Source organism: Xenopus laevis, chromosome 4L (assembly GCF_017654675.1).
Source record: "Xenopus laevis strain J_2021 chromosome 4L, Xenopus_laevis_v10.1, whole genome shotgun sequence".
NCBI classification, from domain to species: Eukaryota; Metazoa; Chordata; class Amphibia; order Anura; family Pipidae; genus Xenopus; species Xenopus laevis.
In genome coordinates this window covers 122,343,192-122,370,794 of record NC_054377.1, presented here as the reverse complement: position 1 = coordinate 122,370,794, position 27,603 = coordinate 122,343,192, and the positions used below count along the sequence as shown (strand labels likewise).

Genomic DNA, 27,603 nt, shown 5'->3' with positions numbered 1-27,603 from the left:
GACAAGCTCGTCAGAAACTGCACCCAGAATGTTACATTGTAGCTCTCAACTTAGTGTTGTTAAGTGAGACAACACGAACCACAGTTTCTGCGTCGAAGTTCTGTGAAAGAAAGAAAAAATGTACGCAAGGATAGAAACAGAGCTTACACAGCCTTCCCATCCACTCAGCATTTCCTTCAGTGTTCCCCTCACTCCCTGCTTAATGCACTAATGAAAACAGCAGCAACAACAATACAAGGCCCCTCAAGTCTTTCCAAATAGCGTTCGATTCACACAACGTTTCCACCAACACAGCCTTCCCAACAGTATTCGCCAGCCTTTGTCTCAACCAATCCTATCAGTCAGACCGCTTCACCCCTTAGCATTCCTTCCCCTCACCGCTCCTCACACATAATTTGCATTGCCAGCGTTCCTCTCCATCAGTCTTCCCCTCACCCAGCCTTTCACTAATCGTTCCTCTTCCCCAGCCTTTCTCTCCTTCAGAATTTCCCTCAGGGTTCCTCTAACGGTCCCAACGTCCCCCTCACACACACACTGCGCCTGATCCACACAGCCCAAACGAGCCGTACATTTTACAAGAAAGGGGACCAGAATCGGAATGCCCCGCTGCTGAGCTACCGACTTCCGGTTTGAGCCGGAAGGAAGAAGTAAGACGTCGGGGGCGCGCAGGTAGCATCGTCCAGATTCAGCGCTTGTCTTTCTATTGCCTGTTCTCAAAACTTTTTACAGATCATGGAGAGGGGGATTCATTAAGGTATTTTTTTTATCAGTAAATGACTAACATTATGTGGGTCATGAGTCATTATTTGGAGGGTGTAGTTGGCACTTTTTACTTTTCCTTATAAACCCCTCATTCTACTTGTTCAACGGTAACATCGTACTAAATACAAGTTATACAACCGTGTTTCTTACCAACGCTACACACAGGGCCCAGCCAAACACTGCAAGGTGCTGAGAGCCCTATAGGCAAATATGTACAATTGTACCTCATAGGGGAAAGCTTAGCCTTGGGCTGAATGCATTGCTGTGTTTTATTTAGAAAACAAGTTACATCCCCCCTTTAAATGTTATGTGCAGTTTTACTATATCAAAAAGGCAAATACCAAATGCTGGCCATACGCTCTAACAATCGAAAGGGGTTGTAGACGCAAACATCTAGGGATGCACCGAATCCACTATTTTGGATTCGGCTGAACCCCAGAATCCTTGGTGAAGGATTCGGCCGAATACCAAACCGAATCCAAATCCTAATTTGCATTTGTAAATTAGGTGTGGGAAGGGGAAAACATTTTTTACTTCCTTGTTTTGTGACAAAAAGTCACACGATTTCCCTCCCGCCCCTAATTTGCATATGTAAATTAGGGTTCGGATATGGTTCGGCCAGGCAGAAGGATTCGGCCAAATCAGGATCCTGCTGAAAAAGGCCGAATCCTAGATTCGGTGCATCCCTACAAACATCACATTTTTGCCTAATAGAATTAGAATAGACACCTGCTTCTAAGGAACTTCCCCAATAGTTGCCCAGGTGAGTTTAGAGCTCCGCCTCTGAGAAGAAGCGATAAGGAGCGTGTATGTGAAAAGGTGAACTTCCAGTTTGCACCTTAAATGAATGAAAATTAGCTTTATACTTTACAGATTCCGAAGATGGTATTTTTCTTCAATGGAAGATATACTGTCCCCTTTACTTTATGATGTAAACTGTGTTCTAATATTGTTTTTTTTTTTTACCCCCAATCACAGGACTTCTTGTGCGTGCATTATGTCTGCTAACCCCTTGTTTGCCAATAAGAAAAGGGAAAACTCTGTATTGCACGGCACAGGGCGGGTACAAGTCGTCTCCTCTCTCAGTATGCCACAAGCTGCCCAGAGCACTAACTATGACAGAAGCAGGTATCCTCCTCCAAAGCGTCACCGAGCGGCAGATGCCAACTACAAGGCAATGGACGACCCTTTTGATGACAATGAAGATTTTACAGCTGACGACCTGGAAGAGATTGACATCCTTGCATCACAAGCTTACACCCAGGACACAGGGATGACAAGTATCAGAACAAATTATCAGCAAGGGAAAGCTGTTATAATTAACCAGCCGGCAAATACATTAAATGTCACAAAGCCACAGTCTTCATCACACAGAAATGAAAAGGAACAACAAGGTATTCCAGCAAACAGAATCATGTGCTTTCAGAAAGAGCCAGCACTTTTGGATTGAGCTGCTTTCTGGCAGGCTGTTGTTCCTCCTGCTCAATGAAACTTAATGTGACGCAGTGGAACCTGTATTTTGCTATTGAGTGCTGTTCTTAGATCTATCAGGCAGCTGTAAGGGCAGAGACACACACATCAATTCTCTTCTTCTGGAGCGACTAATCTCCGAACTGCCTTCCCGCGGGCTAGAATGAAAATCGCTGGCGGGATGACACTCGGAGCGATTCGTTTTCCGAAGTTGCTTCTGGTGACTTCGGAAAACGAAGAACTCCGAGTGCTATCCTGCCAGCGATTTTTATTCTAGCCGGAGGAGAGGCAGTTTGGGGAGATAAGTTGCCCCGAAGAAGAGGAGATTTGTCGCCGGGCAATTAATCTCCCCGAATTGCTGTGTGTGTCTCTGCCCTTATCTTGTGTAAGGGAGCTGCTGTCTGGTTACCTTCCCATTGTTCTGTTGCTGGGGGGAAAGCGAGGGGGTTGATATCACTCCAACTTGCAGTACAGCAGTAAAGAGTGATTGAAGTTTATCAGAGCACAAGTAACATGACTTGGGGCAGCTGGGCAACTGACAATATGTCTCGCCCCATGTCAGATTTCAAAATTAAATATATATTAAAAAATAAATCAGTTTGCTCTTTTGAGAAACGGATTCCAGTGCAGAAATTTGCTGGAGCAGCACTGTTAACTGATGCGGTTTGAAAAAATATTTTCCCATGACAGTATTCCTTTAAGTGTATCCGAAATTGTTGAAAACCTTGGCATACAAAAAATAATTAAAGGTTTTGCAGATGATGCATAATACTGAAAATAAACAAACAATATCTAATCATACTTAGGTGAGCTATCAAATATATTTTTATATGTCTGAGTGCTCAACTTGCACAGGCCATTTTTTTTTTTGTAGTTCACCTCAAAATGAAACTTTGGTATAGTGAAGACACTGGCATTCTTTTGAATAATTTAAGTTTTCTTATGCTTTGAATTTAGACATCTGTTTAGTTATCCTAGCATCCAGACAGAAATGAGGTATTGGAAGAGGAACAAGTTGCCGGAATCAGTGACCCTGACAATCGGATAGAATTATTGGTTGCAATGAAGAATAGAAATTAAAAACTATGCTAAATGAATATCTTCTAAAGAGTTTCTTAGAACTGGTCTCGCTATAACATACTAAAAGTTAATTCAAATTTGAACTTATCCTTTAGGGCAAGGCCAGATGTGGCGTTTTTACGTTGCGTTTTTAAAAAAGAAACGCCTGGCGTAAATTCGCCACTGAAACCACACGCTACCGTCAACATGCGTTTTTCAGCATGTAGGTTACTTTTCCCAACATGCACTTCTCATTTTTCTCATTGAGAATTTGGATGCCATATTTAAAATACGCTGCGTATTTACGCAAAGTGTGGTTTCAAACTATTGATTTGGTAGTTTCTTGACGTTTTTCTTGAAAAACGCCAATACTGGCATCCTGTGGCGGATTTCCATTTGTTTCAGTGGTAGTGCAGTTTATGCGTATTTACGGCTGGCGGAGATTTTCTAAAAACGCCACGTCTGGCCTTGCCCTTAATGTATAAATGGGAACTACCATGTTACCTGTCTTTGTTGAGGCACTATTAACAGTGTCGATCTGCAGGTGTCACGACCCCATCAACCACTCTCTCCCCTACCTGATTGGCTCATGTGCACATGTCTATAGACTAGAAGAGGGTCAACCTACGGATTTAGCTGAAATTGTCCGGTGGCAGGCCGAGGATATTTTTATCCCCCTAAAGCTGCAACCCATGGCTCATGCACTCAGGTGTCTTATAGCAAATGTGACCCTGATTATTCATACACTTTAGTTAAACAGGGAATATAGCTTTTGACATTGAATGATCAAAACATGCAGGTGAAATGCTTTTTGAAGTGTTTTCAAGTGATTGTGGGCCAGCATAGGATTGATTTTGAAATGTATTCATCTTGCACTCTATTGACAATAAGGTTCAATATACCCTTTTGTGCAGTGACACGGGCTTGTGCTGAATATTCTTTCTGCCTATTGTTTTAATAACAAACAAAATAATTCAACTGTTTTTGTTATTTCTGGAGCTAAAGAGGGCAAAAAGGGACATTGAAGCTATTCCAGGTTTGGAAGTTGCCCTGCATAATGAACAATGGGACAAGGAAGGGGTTTGTATACTGGTAGTTTAATTATCTACCTAGCAAATACCAAACTTACTCCCATATGTAATAACGGTTGCCCAGGAGCAGTAACCCATAACATGCAATAAGATGTTTGCTTTAAAACAGGTGACCAGTGAATTCTTCCTGCTGATTGGTTGCTATGAGTTTCTACTCCTGGGCAAACTAAGTATCTTTGATTACATAACCCCCATATAGAGTTCCTTTGGTTTCCCTGTTTAGCTCAGAAATAACAGAAAACAGATTTTTTTTGTTACTTAATCAATAGGCAGAAAGCATATTCAGGGAATACCCTATTCTTTGCACTCATGTTGAAAGGGGGGGGGGTATACATGGAATGTAAAGTGACCCAGTAAGGGAAGCAGAGAAAATATAAACATATATGTATAAAGCAAACTTATTTAGCATGGGGGGTCAAAAGGTGATCTACGAGCCGATCTTTAGAACAGAAGCCCAGCATTGTTCACAAGCAATTCCATGTGATCACTGACTTACTTCTTCTCATTATTATTATTATGATTGATATTCTGCAGCAATTTACAGAGATTATACATCTCTCAGTCCCTTCCCCAGTCGAGCTTGCAATCTAAGGTCCCTATACACGCTATGGTCAATTTTATCAGGATCCTATTTACCTGCCTGAGTGTGGGAGAAAACCAGAGAACAGGTACCTGTTATCCAGAATTCTTGGGACCTGGGATCTTCTGGATAACGTATCTTTTCTAAATTTAGATCTTCATACCTTGTCTTCTAGAAATCATGTAAACATTAAATAAACCCAATAGGCTGTTTTTGCTTCCATTAAGGATTAATTGTATCTTAATGTGGATCAAGTATAGGGTGCTGTTTTATTATTACAGAAAAAATAATTTAAAAAAATGTGGATTATTTTGATAAAATTGAGTCTTTTGGGAGACAGCCTTTCCGTAATATGGAACTTTCTGGATAACGGGTTTGCGGATAATGGACCCCATACCCGTACCTGAAGGAAACCCAAACAAATTAGCATGTACATGAGTTGTTAATTAATATATAACAATTTGTATGTGTGTTATTTTAATGTAATGCAATGAAGTCACAATTCTCATAGTAGTGGAACACTTCAGGTTGTAGGTCCTGATATGATGTAGACTCCACACTGATAAAGTCTCAGCATCCCTAGCCTATGGATACATGCTATGAGTGAAATGAAATGTGTTTTGCTCTTTTGATCTTATTTTTTCCTCTCTTTCCCTCTCTCTCCCCTTTCTGTTTCAGTAGCTCATAAAGAAAAATATGCTGTGGAGTTGGATGTTTTGCAGGTTCATCATGAAGATTTGACGCATAAGGTGTGCACCTTTTATCTTAGGTCCGATAATAGCCTGTTGCATTTTAGAAGTTTTTGTATCAGTAACAAAATCAACCTCTAATAATTCCACAGTAAGACATCTATACTTTGAACAAGCTTAGGGAAGGAAATCTAACGTTACTGTAGTCAAATTGAGAGGAAAAACTGTTTTTCACCTGTGCTCATTCATTTATAAATGAGTTCAACGAATAGGGCTTTATTGAATTTTCTTTTTGCCTACAGTTCTAATAGAAAAATATGTATGTATTTGCTGCACTAAAACAAGGCAAAATCTGAACACACATAACCAGTCCACTGAGAAGCTTCTACTTAATGAGCTGCTCCTTATCTTAAAGCCAAACAGGGTACAGCTGGGGCAAAGGGAGGGGTTTCCTGTACAGTGTTTTTCATAGTTGCTCAATTTTTTGTTCTGGAGGTCCACCTTTCACTGCTCCATTCAAGTCACTCGGTTCTTTTCATTTACTATAAATAAGAATTTGTGCCTGGGACATATTAGCTGCTGCTCATCTCATCCTGACAAAATGCCCAGTGTGTCATGGCCCTGATGGAAATGCCAAACTCTGCTAGGATAGGTGGTTCTTAGGAAAACTTTTGTTAACTCAAAGATGCTCATGAGCTATTCAGAGCTGTTTTGTGGGCATTAACTGAATGACAAAACATTTTAAAGAGGAAATGCTTTGCAAATACTCCAGAACCAGTGAATTGAGTTTGGAGAGATATATCAGAAATTTCTCTCACTCCATTTATAGATATCTAACTTGTTTATTTTTATCCAAGCAACCCTTTTTTTCCTTTCATATGTGTGTTCCACTCTCCACAATACTTCTGACTTACCTGTGTACTTAAACTAGTACCTGCACTCAACTTCTCTGTTCTTACTCCTTTATATCTTTTTGTTTTTTTATTTATTTTACTTCAATTACAAAGAACATCATACCAATGGAGCACTTAACTTAAACTGTGCTTGATATGGGCACAAGATTTGTAAACCTAGTAAAGCATTTGTGTTTGAGCACCCACACAGGCCTCTGAAACCATATTGGCAGCTAATAATACTAGCAGGTGGTTAATACTGAACAAGTAATTAAGGGCACAGATATGCCCTTGCATATTGAGAATAAGGAAGGTTTTTGCCTACCTGACACTGCCTCTTTGTTGTCGCTACATGCAAACCTCAAGCATGATGCATTATGCTGAAAATAGCTGTATTGTATTGGCAGCTTTATTAATTGCTCCATTCATAAATGAGCCCTTCTCTTTCCAATGCTTGTGTTACTTTTTTTCTGCACACCTGATATATCTGTAATGTGATGTTTGTCATTTGTGTTGCTAAGTTCATACAATATTCAGTACTTGATGCAATGTCTCCACTGCTTTTTTTCATTCAGCTGAAGGAATTACAAGATGAAGTTCTTGTTAAAAATGGTGAAATCAAGGTCTTGCGTGATGCTCTGCGTCAGACGGAGTCCAACCTGGAGCAGCAAAAAATCTCTCATGTGTTGATGGAGAAGGAAAAATCTCAGATACAAAGCGAGAAGGAGCGAGAGCTTAACAAAAAAGTATATAGTCTTCTTGTGATTTATTTTCATCAATGTAAGGTTTATTTTTCTTACATGTAAGAAGTGGGTCCACTTTTACTTTTTGCAAACCAGCAGTTTTTTTTAGGAGGTGGGGGGCTGGTGGGAGGTGGGTAGAGTATTATGCAGCCTGTGATATGGTTGCATTTTTTATCGGTGCAAGCATTAGGCCTGTTGCGTATTCATTGGGCAGTTCTTAGTCAAGCTTATTATACATTTTGATCAGTATTTATTAAGTGGTTACTGACTCAATTAAATTCTGGTGTGTAATGAATGGAATTTATGGATGTAGAAGGGCACAGTGCTTCTTACAAAGGAGCTACACGTGCCCAGGGGTTTTGTACCATTATCTCCAAGGCCTCACCCATGTCAAAAGTCCCCACCAAAATGATTGGACTGCAAAGTATTCTAAGAAGCAGGTACTATTTTAGAACATAGGCATAGTCTACTTGTACCTCAGGAGATTTCATGGTGCAGCTAATAGATTTCGCTGGACATTCAGTCCAAGGAATGTTTCAAGAATTGTCAAGATAGGTACCAGGATTTTGACATAAGCCATATAATTTTCTCTCATAAGAACATTTATGTTTTTCTTTTGTCAGATGCAATCTTTGCAGTCAGAGTTGGAGTTTAAAGATGCAGAAATGAATGAACTAAGAACAAAACTCCAGAACTGTGAACGCAGCAACAGGACTTCTGTACCAGTGGTTAGGTATGTGAGCGAAGTGTGTTTTAGTACATTAGCTGAAGTAGAAGTAATGAAAATTTACTTACCACGATAAGAATGGAAAAAAGAAAAATCTAGAACCAGTAGTGACAGCCAGTGGCGTAACTACCGGGGGAGCTGGGGGTGCAATTGGGCCAGGGCCCGCACCCCAAGCAGGGCCCCCCGGCAGTCACGCAGCGGCTGCATCGCCGCACGAAAGAGGGTGGGGGGCGGGGCCCGGCTGCACGGCCCACACCAGGGCACGCCCCCACCTAGTTCCGTCTGGTGACAGCCATTACAAGTTTGGCAATACTCCGATCTTGCACTTATTTAAGACATATGATTGATAATTTCCCAAAACCAGTGCACAGTAACAAGAATGGCAGCCAAAATAAGTTCTTCTTGTTCTGCTCTTGCATACAGGGTTCAATGGGTTTCAACCTAACCTATATTTTTAATGTTGGTATATGCAATAAAATTGAAGCGAGCCTCTAAGCGCTGTCATTTCCTGTTTGTTACAATTATATAAAGCGTGATTGCAGATTTTAATCTGGTAACTCCGTGAATTTACAAAGTACACTTGTGAGCTTCTGCTTGCATGTTATTTCTTGTCTTTACAGCCTATAAATTTACATCCCAAGTCCTTGCAATCATAGCGGCATAATACTTAAAGGGATTGTTCACCTTTGAGTTAACTGTTAGTATGAAGTAGAGAGTGATATTCTGAGACAATTTGTAATTGATTTTAATCTTTTATTATTTGTGGTTTTTGAGTTATTTAGCTTTTTATTCAGCAGCTCTCCAGTCTGCAATTTCAGCAACCTGTTGCTATGGTCCAAATTACCCTAGCAACCATGCAATGTTTTGAATTAAAGACTGGAATATGAATAGGAGAGGGCCTAAATAGAAAGATTAATAATAAAAAGTAGCAATAACAATACATATGGCACATTTGTTTTTTAGATGTGGTCAGTGACCCCCATTTGAATGCTGGGAAGAGTAAGAAGAGCAAAGCCAATAATTAAAAAACTATAGAAAATAAATAATGAAAACAAATTAAAAAGTTGCTTAGAATTAGCCATTGTATAACATACTTAAAGTTAATTTAAAGGTGAGCCATCCTTGTAATAATAAATTTTCTCCTCATCATAACTGAAGTGTCCATGCATTATTATCTCCAACACATCTCTGTTTATAGGTTTAGAATACTAGGCATGAAAATACCATTGGGTTTGTAAAAATGCATTGTTTACACACTGGTAGCATTTAAAGGCACACCACTATTTGTTGTTTCAGAGTTTGAGCTCAGCACCATTAGATACCTATTAACTGCATATGGAGACCCACATTGAGGTACTATGCAAAATGACACATGGTACTTGAATCCAAATTTTAGGATTTGCAAGTAAAATTTGAATAGCAAAAATATATGACCCCCTGATTATCCACATGAGAAATCTTTAAAATGAGGAAACGCAGATATACACAGCATTACGAAGTTACATGATAAGCATTGATATAAATGAGTATACATTCATGTGAGGTGTGACACCCTTTCATGAGAATGTGATAAATGTGATTACAGGCCAATGTTAAGACATGTTAAGTTAATAGCTGATTTTGGCTTGACATTTTCCCCAAAATTTATATGATGACGTTATTGGGTTTAATTAATGATTAAGTGCTTTTCTAGTAGATTTAAGGTATGAAGATCCAAATTATAGAAAGATCTATTATCTGGAAAACCCCAGGTCCCGAGCATTCTGGATAACAGGTACCATACCTGTATCTACAAATATCAAAAACTGATGCAACAAAGAATCCCTTTCCTGACTAATGTGCATTTGTTGATTCTCTTCTGCTATTCTCTAATTGCAGTCCTAAGAAAAGCCCCTCTAAAGGCCTGAAATCAGAGGCTTGTTCATCTCCACTGCCTGGGAGAAGCAGCTTTCCCACAAAGGAATCATTTTGCTCAGATATGAACCTCAGAACGCCCCCATTAATTTCAGCTCAGATTGGTCCTCGAACTCCAGTTATTAGTAAAGGTAAGACATACCAGCTGGATGGATTTATACAGGAGCTGCATTTAGAAATATTTCCTGAAATGCGTTTATATATCTTGTTCTTTATTGCAGAACCTGAAGCTTTACCTATGTCTTCGAAAACTTTCTCTTCATTCTTCTATGCCCAACGGAAAAACAGTCAAGGTGAGCAACGCAAGATGCTTATTTATATTGATATACTGCATCTACATGGGTGATTTTCCTGACATGGCTCTATCTAATGCAACTAGCTTCAGTGATGAATGCCAGCATTATGACCAAACACCGCCCATCCCCTGCCCCTTATGCAATCGCAAATCATAATTTTCCCTCTGCCATGAAGCCCTTGTCTGCCGTACCCCCTGTCCCCACCTGATGGCCATTCTGGGCACCCCAGTGTTTTGCCTGCAATTGACATTTTCTGGCTTGTGACAGGCAGTTAGGAACTATTGCGAAAATCACAATTTAATATGAGCTTCAGCACACTGAAATAAAAAAACTTTGTAAATACAATCAATTAAATATTCTGCATGAAAAGAGAATATTTTTTTGATTTTCAAGGGTGGGGGGTAGGGGAGTACATACAAGTACTTGGTTCACAAATAATGGTAAGAGTCAACATTTGGTGTGTCCATTATGTGGTACAATAAAGAGCACATAATCATCAATACTTGGTATAAAAAATATCAACCCTACATAACACCTTGCTTGTGAACAACACATTGCCCCTTTGTATTTGATTGGGCTGGTTGGCTGGCATAAACCAATTCTGGGAGCTCAAGTGGATTAATGTCTAGCCATGGGTCCCATATCTTTTCAAATTTTCCAGGGCAACCTCTAGCTAGGTAGGTAAATTTAACGGATGAAAGGGCTTTATTATTTAGATTGATCCATTGAGCTACTGAGGGAGGGTTGTTGCCCATCCAACCCATAATTACTTCTTTCTTGGCATAATATAAGGTTGTTCTCATGAGCGACCTGGCCCTGTTTAGTGGCAGTAATTCTTCTACTAATCCAAGTAGGCAGACCTCAGGGGAGCACACTTGTGGCAATGTCAGATTGTCTGCCAAGTATTTCATCACCCTTTGCCAAAATCTCTGTATCGGAGGGCATTGCGACGCCAAATGTAGGAAAGATGCCTCCGGTAATTGACATCTCGGGCACCCTGCCTTAGATTGTCGGCCAATTTTCTGAAGCTTTATAGGAGTGATATATAATTGATGGACACATTTATATTGGATAAGTTTATCACGTAAGGAGATCAGGTGAAGAGAGAATATTTAACTTCGCGATTGCTCCCTTTTAACCATTAAAGGGCACCATTTTTGGGGCAAAATTCACCAAAAATGGTGACATGTTTCTCTGCCATAAAAATATGCTAGTGGAGAAATTGTCTAGTGTACCATTAGCCTTAGTTTTTTTAAAAATTCACCATTTTTTCTCCAACATCCACAGATGTTGTACAGCAATTCCACAGCTGAATGTCAGAGGAATAATATATTACAGGGGAAAGGAATATGTGGAGAATGTGTTGGTTTTTAGTAGGGATTTTAGTAGGCAAATCCTTGCACCTGGCCGAACCAAATTCAAATCCTAATTTGCATATGCAAATTAGTGGCAGGAAGGGAAATCACATGAGTTTTCATCACAAAACAAGGAAGTAAAATATTGTTCCCCACTTTTTCCTTTCCCTCCCCTAATTTCCATATGCAAATTAGGATCCTGTTCGGTATTTGGCCAAATCTTTCACGAAGGATTCAGTGCATCCCTAGTTTTTAGAACATTTGTGAAAATCACTCTATTTAACATAGGTTTTACCATTTAGCATCTTGATTTGCCCATTTTCATAATATCTTATTTACCTATTATATATTACTATGTAAAGCTATGATAAACATTTGAGGCTACTTTTATATTTATACCTAGTTTCAGCCCTTGATAGTGGCAGCCCTGGTTTAAATGTTTTCTTTTTCAGGTTCTCTTTTGCTAAACGCTTTGATGCAACAGCCCATATGCCCAGGATCTCTTGGCCTCTGTAACCTTCTCAGTAGCAGCACAGAGTCTTTACCTGGCTCTCCCGGACGCAATGCACATGCAAAAAAGTGAGCACCATTGTCTATTTTACACTGTAACTTACACTAAAAATCAATTAACAGTATTCCCTTAATATGCCATCTCCTTCAAAAAGACACACCAACGCTGAGGGAAGCATAATACTAGGTTGAGTAAACCTGAACACAAATCAGTTATGTATATTTTTTAATGGAATTTGCATGGGAGTAATGGTAACACTGTCAGTAAGAGGTGGTGCTAGTATAAAAGAGGTAGTAGAACGAATGTGTACTATACTAAATACGATTTGTTAGGTGTGACTCACATTTTACTTAACTGTTGGTATGATAAAGACTTTAATATTCTATTTTAATTCTATTTTAATTGGTTTTAATTTTTTTTTGTTAAGCAGTTTTCCAGTTTGGATTTTCAGCACCTAGGTGGTTGCCAAGGTCCTGTTTACTCTAATAACCAGGCAGTGGTTTGAATGAGAGACTGGAATATGAATAGGAGAGGGTCTGTATAGAGAGATAAGTAATAAAAAGTAACAAGAACTACAAAATTGTAGCCTCACATAGCAAATTTTTTTGACTACTGGGATCAGCAACCCCCATCTATGAAAAATGAAGAACAATTGGAAAGTTGCTAAGAATAGGGCATTGTTATTTTAAAACAACCCATTTAATTGGGGATTACTACTGTTCTTTGTAAGAATATCTGAGTGGTGTTTGTATGCAACAAATTGAGTTAACACAAAAAAGAAACAGAAGCTATATTATAGTTGTGATTTTTATGTGTCATGTTGTCTGTTCTGCATATCCATCAAGTATATATTTCCATTTTCAGCATACATTAAAGACAATTTAAAAGAATTTTCACATTTGCATATAAAATCATTTTGGTGAACCTTTTCCACATGATTTAAAAGTATGATTTATTTTCCTTCTAGCATTTAAAAGCAGGGATGCACCGAATCCACTATTTTGGATTCGGCCGAACCCCCGAATCATTTGTGAAAGATTCGGCCGAATACCGAACCGAATCCGAACCCTAATTTGCATATGTAAATTAGGGGTGAGAAGGGGAAAACATGTTTTACTTCCTTGTTTTTTGACAAAAAGTCACGTGATTTCCTTCCCCGCCCCTAATTTGCATATGCAAATTAGGGTTCGGATTTGGTTCGGCCGGGCAGAAGGATTCGGCCGAATCCGAATCCTGCTGAAAAAGGCCGAATCCCGAACCGAATCCTGGATTTGGTGCATCCCTATTTAAAAGATTATGCACTATTGAAACTCAGTTGTGTTTCCTTTATATCTGCAGCAATTTTTGTATACATCCAGCAGAGGGCGATGCTGCTTTTCCATATGTAGCTTTCAGTAAGGCTACTGGGACATTCTGACCATAGTATTTAAAGAGGCAAATGGGAGAGGGGTTTGCAGAACATACCCTTCCATTCTGCACACTATAATGTACTTTAGTTTACCTTAATATTTTTAGGACATTTATTCGTATTTAGAAGGCAGTATCTGTCCTACTATGCAGTGTTCTTGTGTCTGCTACATTTCATAACTGCATCATTTTATTTTGCTTAGTACCAGTGGAACATCCTGCTCCAGTGTCTTGTCCTCGGCTCAGGGCTCTGCACTAAGAGACGCTCAGAAATTAGCCCTTACTGGTCTTAATTCCATTGCGGTGGGTGAAGATGTGACTTGCAAGAGGGAAACGGCAATACAGAGTGGGTTATTACACTTGAACAAACTGAGTCCCATTGCAGGGGCTGTGCACCTTTTGCCTCTAGTTGAATATCACATCACTGTATACTGTCAAGCCCAGCAGACCTTTGAGAAGTCTGGACCAGGCCCCTCCAGAACAGAACAAAGTCTGGCCTCCAGTGTTGAGGACATCCTCTACCATCTTGTAGAACCTGCCTTGGCCTCTCTAAGGATACTTTATCATCTGGTGTTTTACAGCCTGGAAGTAGTGAGCACTTTACTGAAGTGCACAACACATTGCTCTGAGGCTGAACAGGAATCCAGAACTTCAAAATTGAATACCGATACTGTCTGTGATGATCAGCACTGTGATATTCAATGTCCGCATCCTTTGTTTGGTAAACTTGTACAGCTCTTGTGCGTCAATATCACCATGTGCCATAGAGACACCATCTGGCACCAAACTCTGAGAGTACTGGTAAAATTAGCAGAAAATTCATCCACTGAACTGTTGTCCAGGTAAGAGAGAGTTTTTATTGTTTGCACAACAGAAGACAATTCTGTCATGATTTCCCATCCTCTGACTGCAAAAATGTTTGGGGATAAAATATATTTAACAGTAATGAGTTAACGGTAATATTAACTCACTCAAACACTGAGTTAAGAATAGAGAATAATGTTATCAACACAGCAATTTAAAGGCTGTCACTAAACATTTTATAATCCATGAATTTGAACCTTTACAGAAGGCAAACAAAATCCTGTTAACAGTAGTATCAAAAATCCCTGGTATCCATACACAGGCCATTCCTGTATAGTAGCCTACCAGGACAGATGGATAACTTACAAGAAGTCGTACAAGTGATGGCAGCCTTTCTATTGTACCGTTAGCTCAGGTCAGCAGACAGATACGGTACATCAGCAGATGACATTTTCAAACCTGACTGATTGACAAACTGACTGAAATGGACATTAGTCAGGGTTATATACATACCGAAAAACACAGGAAACTTTTATTGGTACGTGTAGTCACCATTAGGCCTGTCCAAATAATATTCAGTGGGGAAGATACATCCCTTCATGATATTTAAAAGACATGTAAAGCCTACATTTGCCTACCATGTACTGTATATAATTTGTCCATATCTTCCCCACCCAAGCCACATCATTTGTACTGCATATACCCCCTCCATTTGGCAGCGCCATCACATTTTCCTAAAACAAATAGCAGCTTTCACCCAGAGGCCATTTTCCCTCTGACACATTGTCAGTAACATTGACATGTGCAAAGAGAATGCAGGTTTACACAGGCACAACATACTTTGATAAAAAGTTCTGCTAAGGTTGAGCACTGTAATGGTTAAGCTAAGCTCAGGAGAGGTGCTTAGGATCAGTCCGCTAAAGTTTCTATGGGAAATGCTATCTCTTCATTGGCTGTTAGACTGGAGGGTGTGTTTAGTAATCAGAGCTGAGAAGAACTGAGCATGCTCATTAGCCAAAAGCCAAAGTAAATTCATGACGAAGGGGGCAGGGTGGGTTCGAGAGAGTAGGAATTCTAATTGATTAATGGGATGCCTCAGCCTTACTGTTAACCTTTTAACAACCAGAGTGGCAAATATTTCAAAGAGGCTGTTCACTGATTACATTGTTGTAGGGAGGGTTTACATGTCCTTTAAGGCTCACAAGCAGGTAGTTGTTACACTTCAGATTTTCACGTGGCAGGTGGCTGGTGCAGGAGGTGTACTTTGCATTCATATCATAGGTGAAATGGTGGTGCAGGTCAAGCATAGGAACTAGAACAAAGATGCAAATTGGTGTTCGCAGTCTTGCTTCATCTGGTTCAGGAAACATCTGTGAGAAACTGAAAAACATGGTGGGGGGTGGGAGGCAAAGGCAATCACATCCATCTTACCAGCCAAGCCCATAAACCACGGAATTGGATGTTTCCTAACTTGCATGAAAGTCAGGGTCACAGGAAATATTGTTTTTGTTATTGGGGAAGGAACTATCAGCCAGCCCTAGAAGCTAATATTTCATATTCGGTAAAGAAAGTGAAACTAATAAGATATAAGTACTATATACATCTCAAGATATACTCTCTCACTTACATATGAGCTATTGAAACATTTTATTTAAATCTTATGCACATGTTGTCATCTGTTTTGCTCCCTCCCTGTAATCTGCATCAGTTGTCAGGTCTTTGCACTCCCAACTCCGTGCTTAGGTCTCCTCCATCCGATATCAGCCCTCCTGTATGCATTGTCAGATCTCATACATTCTCATCCTCGCTGTGACCCTAACACTATGGGGCGTGTTTATCATGCTGTGTAAAACAATCAGATCTTTGTTTTTGTTGTCTAATTGTTTTGGACATCATCTCCAGAAATATTTTTCTCCAATGTATATATATAAGGATGTTTAAGATAGAAAGGGCCATATGTGAGAAACAGCCTTGCAGCAACAGCTTGGTCTATACTCTTACTTGTTATATTTTCTTTGTCCAGTTGAAAATCAGTAAATCTGTGCAGCTTTAACATTCAGTTCTGAAAATGTTTTGCTTAATTTGATACAAGGACATCATGCAGCCTTCTCTTCACTTCAGTGATTCATTGAAACAATTAATTATACAAGGCGTCCCTAACTGTTGAACACAAATGATCAAGCCAACTGAGGCTGCTCATGAAATACAGTGGTGTGAAAAACTATTTGCCCCCTTCCTGATTTCTTATTCTTTTGCATTTTTGTCACACAAAATGTTTCTGATCATCAAACACATTTAACTATTAGTCAAAGATAACACAAGTAAACACAAAATGCAGTTTTTAAACGTGGGTTTTTATTATTTAGGGAGAAAAGAAATCCAAACCTGTGTGAAAAAGTAATTGCCCCCTGAACCTAATAACTGGTTGGGCCACCCTTAGCAGCAATAACTGCAATCAAGTGTTTGCGATAACTTGCAACGAGTCTTTTACAGCGCTCTGGAGGAATTTTGGCCCACTCATCTTTGCAGAATTGTTGTAATTCAGCTTTATTTGAGGGTTTTCTAGCATGAACCGCCTTTTTAAGGTCATGCCACAACATCTCAATAGGATTCAGGTCAGGACTTTGACTAGGCCACTCCAAAGTCTTCATTTTGTTTTTGTTCAGCCATTCAGAGGTGGATTTGCTGGTGTGTTTTGGGTCATTGTCCTGCTGCAGCACCCAAGATCGCTTCAGCTTGAGTTGACGAACAGATGGCCGGACATTCTCCTTCAGGATTTTTTGGTAGACAGTAGAATTCATGGTTCCATCTATCACAGCAAGTCTTCCAGGTCCTGAAGCAGCAAAACAACCCCAGACCATCACACTACCACCACCATATTTTACTGTTGGTATGATGTTCTTTTTCTGAAATGCTGTGTTACTTTTACGCCAGATGTAACGGGACGCGCACCTTCCAAAAAGTTCAACTTTTGTCTCGTCGGTCCACAAGGTATTTTCCCAAAAGTCTTGGCAATCATTGAGATGTTTTTTAGCAAAATTGAGACGAGCCATAATGTTCTTTTTGCTTAAAAGTGGTTTGCGCCTTGGAAATCTGCCATGCAGGCCGTTTTTGCCCAGTCTCTTTCTTATGGTGGAGTCGTGAACACTGACCTTAATTGAGGCAAGTGAGGCCTGCAGTTCTTTAGATGTTGTCCTGGGGTCTTTTGTGGCCTCTCGGATGAGTTGTCTCTGCGCTCTTGGGGTAATTTTGGTCGGCCGGCCACTCCTGGGAAGGTTCACCACTGTTCCATGTTTTTGCCATTTGTGGATAATGGCTCTCACTGTGGTTCGCTGGAGTCCCAAAGCTTTAGAAATGGCTTTATAACCTTTGAAATTGAACTCAGGTGTGATAAACCACAGTTAAGTGACTTGTGCAGTCACAACTCTACTACCTCACTTGACTTTTATTTTGTTATACTTGTGTTTTTTTTTTTTTTTTGTGTTTTTTTTGTTGTTATTTACATTATTGTACCTGCAATATGCCATTTAACATGTAACGCATATAAATAAATAAAAACATTATTGAAAAAAAAAAAAAAACCACAGTTAAGTTATTTTTTAACAAGGGGGGCAATCACTTTTTCACACAGGCCCATGTAGATTTGGAGTTTTTTTTCTCCCTTAACGTAAACCTTCATTTAAAAACTGCATTTTGTGTTCAATTATGTTATCTTTGACTAATAGTTAACGGTTTTTGATGAGCAGAAACATTTAAGTGTGACAAACATGCAAAAGAATAAGAAATCAGGAAGGGGGCAAATAGTTTTTCACACCACTGTAGTCCTTACTGGCTCACTCTCCTAGAATGGCTACTCATAGATCCAGCTTTCTTGCAGTTGGTCCTTATTCACAGGTCCCTTCGTCCTGCTTTTACTGAGGTCTTCTCTTAGGGCTTCTGGACACATGATCTTGCATATATTGTTGCTGTTCATATTGCCATATTGTTTCTTACCCCCATGTTCCTCTATGAGGGGGCTGCCATATTTGTGCAGGAGTAGTCGGTTATTATTAGAAACTCTAACTGACAGACTGAGACGGGACAGTCGGGTTGGCAAAACAGTCAGGTTTAGGAACTTCAAGTAACAATTACTTTCAGCGAAAAAGATCAACGTGACCTATAGGTAACTTTTAATGTAGATTAATATTTTGAAAAGAAAATGTTTAGTGTTAGTATGACTTTAAGTGTAGAAGAGGTAAGAAAGCAGAGCTCAATGGATCAAATAAAATCATCAAAGCTACAAATGTATGAACATATTACATCTGCACTAATGGGACTGAAAATCGCACAAGTAAGAATAGAATGGCATTAGAAGTGTGTATTTATTTGATGAAAACATCTGTTTAATCTGTATCCAGTCCTACAGGAATTTAATCTAGCTTTATGATCTATAAATGCTGTGATTAGCTATAATAAAGTATGAAGCAGGCTGCTTGCAATAATGTTATCCTTTACTTCTTTCTACCATGTCTCAAAAGCTTCCAGCACTTATTAAAAAAGCCTTCACTGCTACTTTGCCTGGCTGCCGAGTCCCCCGTGTCTGTGGCCCACATGACTGTCAGACTCCTGGCTGCACTCGCTGATCACCAGAGGTTGTCTTCCCTGTTCTGTTCATGCTCTGGTATGTGCCACATGTAGGCTGTTTTTGGAAGCATTTACTGCACACTGTCCTGGGAAAACATGTATTTTTCAAAATTCATTTTTATATTTCATTTTGAAATCTGACATGTGGCTAGATATATTGTCCATTTCCCAGGTTCCCCCAGTCATGTGACTTGTGCTCTGATAAACTTCAGTCACTCTTTACTGCTGTACTGTTGGAGTGATATCACCCTACCCCCCCCCCCCCCAGCAGCCTACCAAAAGAACAATGGGAAGGTAACCAGATAACAGCTCACTGGCAGATACAATAACTGCACTAAATTGTAAAAATCTGTGTCCTACTGCGACTCCTTCAGTTACACTTGAGTAGGAGAAACAACAGCCTGCCAGAAAGCAGTTTCATAGTGCAGCTCTGACTCTTTCTGAAAGCACATGACCAGGCAGAAATGACTTGAGATGGCTGCCTACACTCCAATATTACAACTAAAAAAAATATACTTGCTGGTTCAGGAGTGAAGTTTTACATGGTAGAATGAATGGCTTGCAGTGTAAACAGTGTAATTTAGAAATAAAAACGACATCATAAAAATCATGACGAATCCCTTTAAGATGATAATGTATAGTTGTTTCCCTCTTGTGTTTTCTCTAGGAAAAGTCTGACTGGCTCAGCTTGCAATTTTAATCTTGCCCATTTAAAAAAAAAAAAGTACTTATATCATTTGTTCCTTATGCAATTAATTTGTTTTTTAATTTATGATCTTGCTATGTAAACTTAACACATCCTCTGCTACATATAAAGCTGTTTCTTTTCACTACAGAATCCTGCATCCTGCTTGCACTCTACACGTACATCACTTCAGGACCAGATAAGTCTGCATCAGAATCGCTTTGGCTTCAGTTGGAGCATGAGGTGCGTCCAACTGTAATAGTATTTCCACACTTTAGGGCGGAGGCGTGCGCACACAGTGTTTGGTAGTAGAAATTGCGCCATGACCCTAAACTGTTGATTACTTACATGGCATGTAACAGAATTCCTAAGCAGTGCCTGGAAAGCTCGTGTTACATGTAAATTAATTCTTTAATCTGCTCCAAAAATAATGTCTTGTTCCTGCCATAAATCCCATATTCTATACTTATGGGTTCCTTCTTGCCCTGTATTCAAAATAAAATGTCTTCAACCAATATAACACTGCATATTGCAGGGGACCCAAACCTTTTTCACCAGTGAGCAACATTCAGATATAAAAAGAGCTGGGGAGCAACACAAGCATGAAACAAGTTCCTGGGGTGCCAAATAAGGGCTGTGATTGGCTATTTGGTAGCCCCTATGTGGACTAGCAGCCTACAGGAGGCTCTGCTTGGCATTATACTTAGTTTTTATGTAATGAAAACTTGCTTCCAAGCCCGAAATTCAAAAACAAACGCCTTATTGAGGCCACTGAGAGCAACATCCAAGCGGTTGGTGAGCAAAATGTTGCTCACGAGCTACTGGTTGGGGATCACTGGCATATTGCCTCAACAATGTATTTCTTTAGACACATACTTTCTGCACAGACAGATCTCGAAGGACTTTCCCTTCACTACTCAATCTGTTTTACAAACTTGATTTCTATAGGGAAGTGCAAAAGTATCCCTAGTGTTGCAACTTCCTTTATTGGCATATTCTCTCTTTACATGAATAACCGCTAGATGGTTTTAAAGGAAAACTATACCCCCCAAACAATGTAGGTCTCTATAAAAATATATTGCATAAAACAGCTCATGTGTAAAACCCTGCTTCATTTAAACAAACCATTTTCATAATAATATACTTTTCTAGTAGTATGTGCCATTGGGTAATCCTAAATAGAAAACTGGCATTTTAAAAAATAAGGGCCGCCCCCTGGGATCGAACGATTCACTGTATACATAAACAAAACAAACGATACTTCTTAGGTCACATGAGCCAATTAACAGGCAGAGTTGTGTCTTTCTGCTTCCTGTTACAGTTAGAGCTGTAGTATTTCTGGTCAGGTGATCTCTGAGGCAGAGACCATCACGAAATGGGGGGTTCAAGGCAAGAGATGTAGAAGAGTAATATTTACTTAAATATATATTCCAGTTCGGTAAGATTCTTTAATATGCCACTTAATATGATATAAACTGTTGCTTAAGTATTCATTTTGGGGGCATAGTTTTCCTTTAATTCAAGAAAGGAAGAAAGATTAGTGGCTTTGCTTGATTTGTGCACTTGATGGTTTTACCTCTGAGGAACAGGCAATCTTACCAAAGTGGAGCTGGCACTGCCAGTATCGTTTTTTTACTGCATCTTTCACATGGTTTGTGAGTAGAAAGCACATGGGAACTTGCAATTTTCCATATAAAGAGGTTACTGCACTAGAGAATCTTGATGCGCTTCCCTACAGAAATCAGGTTTTTGTGTTTAAATCAAGCAGCTGCAGTGGATTCCCCCACCACGCCTTCAGTGCAGAACGAACCTTTTCTACTTACTTCAACATTTGATATACAGTCGTATGAAAAAGTTTGGGAATCCCTCTAGGTCTGCATAATAATTTACCCCACTTTCAACAAAAAAGATAACAGTGGCATGTATTTCATTTCCCATGAACATCTGAGTACTGAGGTGTTTTCTGAAAAAAGATTTAGTGAAGCAGTATTCAGTTGTATGGAATTAAATTAAATGTGAAAAACTGGATGTGCAAAAAATTGGGTACCCTTGTAATTTTGCTAATTTGAATGCATGTAACGGCTCAATACTGATTACTGGAAACACCAAATTGGTTGGATTAGCTTGTTAAGCCTTGAACTTCATAGGCAGGTGTGTTAAATCATGAGAAAAGGTATTTAAGGTGACCACTTGCAAGTTGTGCTTCTGTTTGACTCTCCTCTGAAGAGTGACAGCATGGGATCCTCAAAGCAACTCTCATAAGATATGAAAACAAAGATTGTTCAGTATCAGGGTTTAGAGGAAGGCTACAAAAAGCTCAGAGGTTTAAACTGTCAGTTTCAACTGTAAGGAATGGAATCAGGAAATGGAAGGCCACAAGCTCAGTTGCTGTAAAACCCAGGTCTGGCAGGACAAGAAAAATACAGGAGCGGCATTTGTGGAGGATTGTGAGAATAGTTACAGACAACCCATAGATCACCTCCAAAGATCTGCAAGAACATCTTGCTGCAGATGGTGTATCTGTTCATCGTTCTACAATTCAGAGCAATTTGCACAAAGAACATCTGTATGGTAGGGTGATGAGAAAGAAGCCCTTTCTGCACTCACGCCAAAAACAGTTGCTTGTTGTATGCAAAAGCTCATTTAGACATTCATTCATTTAGATCAGTGATCCCCAACCAGTAGCTCGTGAGCAACATGTTGCTCTCCAACCCCTTGGATGTTGCTCTCGGTGTCCTCAAAGCAGTTGCTTATTTTTGAATTTTCAGCTTGAAAGCTAATTTTAATTGCATAAAAACTAAGTATAGTGCCAGGGAGAGCCTCTTGTAGGCTGCCAGTCCACATAGGGGCTACCAAATAGCCAATCACAGCACTTATTTGGCACCCCAGGGGACTTTTTCATGCTTGTGTTGCTCCCCAACTCGTTTTACATTTGAATGTGGCTCACGGGTTAAAAAGGTTGGGGACCCCTGATTTAGATGGTCATTTTGGAACAAAGTGCTTTGGACTGAAGAGACAATAATTTAGTTATTTGGTCATAAAAAGCTCTTTGCATGGCAGAAGAAGAACACCGCATTCCAAGAAAAACACCTGCTACCTACTGTCAAATTTGGTGGAGGTTCCATCATGCTGTGGGGCTGTGTGGCTAGTTCAGGGACTGGGGCCCTTGTTAAAGTCGAGGGTCAGATAAATTCAACCCAATATCAACAAATTCTTCAGGATAATGTTCAAGCATCAGTCACAAAGTTAAAGTTACGCAGGGGTTGGATATTCAATGACCCTAAACACACCTCTTTATGCAGAGGTAATGGAAAGGCCGTCACATAGATCAAAAATCTATGGGATGATTTGAAACAGGCTGTCTAGAGGCCGTTACATTTGCAAAAGGAGGCTCAACTAAGTATTGATGTAATATCTCTGTTGGGGTGCCTAAATTTATGCACCTGTCTCATTTTGTTATGATGCATATTTTCTGTTAATCCAATAAACTTTGTCACTGCTGAAATACTACTGCATAAGGCTTGTTATATATTAAAAGGAAGTTGCTACTTTGCAGGCTCAGCCAATGATAAACAAAACTCCAAAGAATTAAGAGGGGTTCCCAAACTTTTTCATATGACTGTACTAACAGCAAACACTGTTCTTATGGGTTTGATTTTACTCCTCAAGAAGGGTTGGTTTCTAAAGCCTTGTTGCCATAACAGCCAGGTTGTTTTCTGTAGGATTAACTGTGTTGGTACACTCTGTGTATATGCACTGTTCTGTCTTTTCTCAGGTTATACACAGTTCAGAACATACTGTTTACTCCAACGTGAACACACAAACATTGCACAAAAATAAACTTTATTTTATTTTTACGTTTGGAAAATAGGTTTTAAAAATGGCAAGGCATATGTAAGTCAACAGGGTGGGTGTTTTAAAAAAAGGAAAGCTTAAATCACTGGGGTGTTCTAAAAGTTAGGCACCCTTAGTTATTGTAATCACTTACACTGGGCTGCTCCTGTTAGTATAAAACTTCCCCGGCTCAGAGTTCTCCCATTGAGCACCACGGAGCGACCCTCTTCTTGCTTCTTCTTTCTTCACGTGGGTGTGGATTTTGGCAAAAAATATTACCCCAACCAAAGGTGAAGGCTAATAGAACCTGTACTCCAGTTGGGGGTTGTTTAAAAAAGCTACTATTACCCCCAACCGGAGTACTGGCTCTATTAGCATGCACCTTTGGTTGGGGATAATGTTTTTTGAGAACAGGTGCCCTTTAACAAATAAAGCAGCCTTTTTCACTCTAATGAGCATGCGTTGGCCCTGGAATCTTGAAGAAGGAAGAAGTGTTTTTTCTTCCTGTGTATGAAATGAAACCACTATAGTCAACACAGCTTTTTGTTATGCTCTTATGTAAATGTTTCCTATAGCACAATTTTATCTTAAATAGCAGCTTATTTGTAAAGAAAGCCTCTTTAAGGTACCAAGGGGCCTAGGGCAAAAATCTTATTGGTGGGCCCTGCACCCATGTGAACCTGAATATACTAAGGAATGCTTGCTGAAGCAGACCAGAGGTCCAGGTGAACCACGTTGAACCAACAACCAAGGGAGTGAAAACATTTTAATTGCAAAATAGGGGGACACTGTAAAACTGTATTTATATAAACTAAACTGTGGTAGCTATTTAAAGGAATTGTTCAGTATAAAAAGAAAAACTGGGTAAATAGGGTGTGCAAAATAAAAAAATGTTTTCAATATAGTTAGTTAGCCAAAAATGTAATGTATAAAGACTGGAGTGAGCAGATGTGTAACATAAAAGCCAGAACACTACTTCTTGCTTTTCAGCTCTTTTGGTTTCCACTGATTGGTTACCAGGCAATAATCAATTGCAAGCTCACTAAACAGTTATGTCCACTGTGGGCTCCCTTCAAGTTGCTGACTAAAGGTGGCCATACACCAAACGAGCAGATCTCTCCCGATATGCCCACATTGAGGTGGGCGATATCGGACTGATCCAATCGTGGGCCCATCGATCGGTTCAGAATGGAGGCGATACTGCGGTTGGATCACGGCACCGCATCAACTAACGATGCGTTCGCGATTCAAAGGGATTTTTTACCCTGCCTGATCGACATCTGGCCGACTTTTGGGCAGATATTGATTGGGGAAGCCCGTCGGACGGCCCCACACATGGGCGAATGAGCTGCAGACTCGGTCTGTCTGCAGCTTTTATCGGCCCGTGTATGGGGGCCTTAACTCAGAGTTATAAAGCCGAAAAGCAAGTAGTGTTCTGGCTATTATGTTAGACATCCAGTTACTCCAGCCTTTATACATTAAATTTTTGGCTAACTAACTATATTAGAAACATGTTTTTATTTTGCACAGACTATCTATTTACCCAGTTTTTATTTTTACACTGAACTGTTCCTTTAAAACCAAGCATGCATTTATACCAGTACCGGGAAACCATAAATACATGCAAAACCCTTTCATTTTTTTTTTGTTGGCTAGGTGTATGAAGCCCATTCTACTGGGCAAAAGCTCAAAGGTTTCTAACAAATAACTTGTAAATTATTGTACAGATATTCTATGGATTCTTGGTTTATCCGTCAGTGCTATTTTTCTGTACTTTGAACTATTGATTAGCAACCTGCCTTTGCACGCTCACATAGACTACTCAGATCTCGGTGGATTTTACCTTAAGTCCGTATGATATAAGACCAATATGGAGGATGCAATATGTACCAATCAGATGGGAGTATTTTCATGAACTTTATCTCTACAACCAAGACATTTATTATCTTTATATGGTTATGGAACCCCTTGGTGACTTTAAATATACTTTTATTTTACAATAGATAGCACAGGTATGCGACCGGTTATACAAAATGCTCGGGACCTGGGATAAGGGGTCTTTCCATAATTTGGATCTTCATACCTTAAGTCTACTAGAAAATCAAGTAAAAATTAAAAAAAACCAATAGGATTGTTTTGCCTCCAATAAGGATTAATTATATCTTAGTTTGGATAAAGTACAAGGTACTCTTCAATTATAAAAAAAAATAAATAAATAGGAAATCATGTTTAAAATTTTGAATTATTTGATTATAAAGAAATCTTTGGGAGAATGGTCTCCCAAAATTCGGAGCTTTCTAGATAACTGGTTTCCAGATAATGGATCCTGTACCTGTACATTATTTCCTTTTATTTCTCTCTCTCTCTCTCTCTATATATATATATATATATATATATATGTATAATAATATAAGTTGTGTCTTTACTAGGTGGTTCGTTTCCTTACCAAACTGTCTGTGATAGGCTGGAGCCCTCTCAGCACCACCTCAGAGACTTTATGCCAGTGTAACCGAGAGGTAAGTTCCCAGGCCACTTTATCAGATATTCTTAAGGAAGCTTATTATATACACAGGCCTAAATGGCAGTTTTTGGTGTTAAAGCTCTTTATTTTTGTTGGTGTTTTATGGACACTACCTGTGAGTCTAGTAGGTTTTAGATCATTCTGTATTCATAAAGTTTTTCTTAACAGAGTAGGGAAGACCTAGTCACTTGTGTAATTGAGCACTTGTGAATCTCTATAAATCTTTCACTAAGGGGATCTCTTCCACCTTTCCATTGCGGGCCATATTCTATGGGGATGACATTTTTACAGCATAGGTTGCTTCCCTCTGTACTTTAAGAAGTGAACCTGTACGGAGAAACCCCCCCCCCCCCCGCGCAAATGCCCCTGACTTGTTACTTACCCCTCAGTGCAGGTCTTCTGCTGCCGAGTTCATGGGCGCCATCTTCTCCCGAGTGCTCTTCTTCCTGCTTTGACCAGTGTTTTTTGGCGCATGCGCAGTACGAGGCATTTACCGGTAAGGATCTTCTGCGCATGTGCCAAAAGTCACGAAGTTTCTTTAAAAAAAAAGTTCCGGGCCCTGCAAAACCGGAAGTGACGTCACCCCGGGGCTGAAAATGCAGGGAAACTAAAGAAACCTCCTGGGACCACTGGGGAGGGATCAAGCCCAAAACTTTTGCCTGGTACCCAGCCAGTTTACCCCCTGACTGGCCAGGAAATCGGGGACTTTTTGCCCAAAACCTGGAACACTTTGCAGGGATTCCGCGGGTGCCAAACCCATTGCAGTATTCTAGTAGAGGGTTGAATAGTCCCATGGTAAGATTAGTTGATAAGAAGTTTCTGTTAGTCTGCATTTACCAATTCTTTCTATGCAGGTTGTTAAAGCAGTGGTCCTGATGCTGCACAGAGAATGGCTGGGTTTGCGACGCTTGTCTCTAAAAGTACTGACTGCCACTAAAACCAAGATGGTGCAGTTTTTACGGGATGCTGTGCTTTTGCTGCACTCGCTCTCACAGAAAGACAGAAACTTTCATGAGCACTGCCTGGAGGTCCTGCACCAGTATGACCAGGCCTTACCCGGGGTCCGAATCCTCTTCAAGAAGGTGCAGGTGTTGAAAGATAATGAAGGTAAACATTTTCCACGAATTTCACTCTCTCCTTTAATTATGTTCATTACAATACTAGATATTTCATGCAAATCATGTAACCAGCCAATTTGATTCTTCTGCACTTCCTCGAGGTCTGTGTTCATTGACTCATTGTAAGAAATAATATTCTGTTTGTTCTGATTATGTTTCTTCCTGGTATCCTATGGACTTTTGGTATAACTGCATGGCAAGTTTATTGTATTTCATTATGATTTCTAGTTTGGTTTCCTAATTGTTCTCTGTTAATATTTGTGTTACAGAATTTGCCTTGGATGAACTCTGCCCCCCTGAAGTTGAAACAGAGGATGAATACATGGATTGCACATGACTTTCTACCGTGGATCTTCTGATCAGCTATACGCTGTCTCTTTTAATGAACTTTTTTTATGTCGGTACAGTTTTATCTGGAAACTTTTTTCCTTCCGTTTCCAGTATTGTGGAACTGTGAATACTGTACTCCTGAAATAATAAATTCTAACCTTCTACAAAACACATCCAGCGTCCAGTAATAT

At 39.7% G+C, this 27,603-nt stretch overlaps 1 protein-coding gene across 3 annotated transcripts; it reads left to right on the top strand.

Moving 5' to 3' along the window:
* Positions 1–27,583, top strand: atrip.L (ATR interacting protein L homeolog). Of its 3 annotated transcripts, none has more exons than XM_018256673.2 (14): positions 1–754; positions 1,741–2,156; positions 5,644–5,711; positions 7,120–7,290; positions 7,911–8,020; positions 9,893–10,059; positions 10,150–10,221; positions 12,032–12,158; positions 13,701–14,339; positions 18,819–18,961; positions 19,761–19,852; positions 25,873–25,959; positions 26,819–27,071; positions 27,352–27,583. In XM_018256673.2, exons 2-14 carry the CDS (start codon positions 1,760–1,762, stop codon positions 27,417–27,419), a joined length of 2,394 nt encoding a protein of 797 aa, XP_018112162.1. In that variant the 5' UTR covers positions 1–754; positions 1,741–1,759; the 3' UTR covers positions 27,420–27,583.
* The last annotated feature ends 20 nt before the right edge of the window (positions 27,584–27,603 follow it).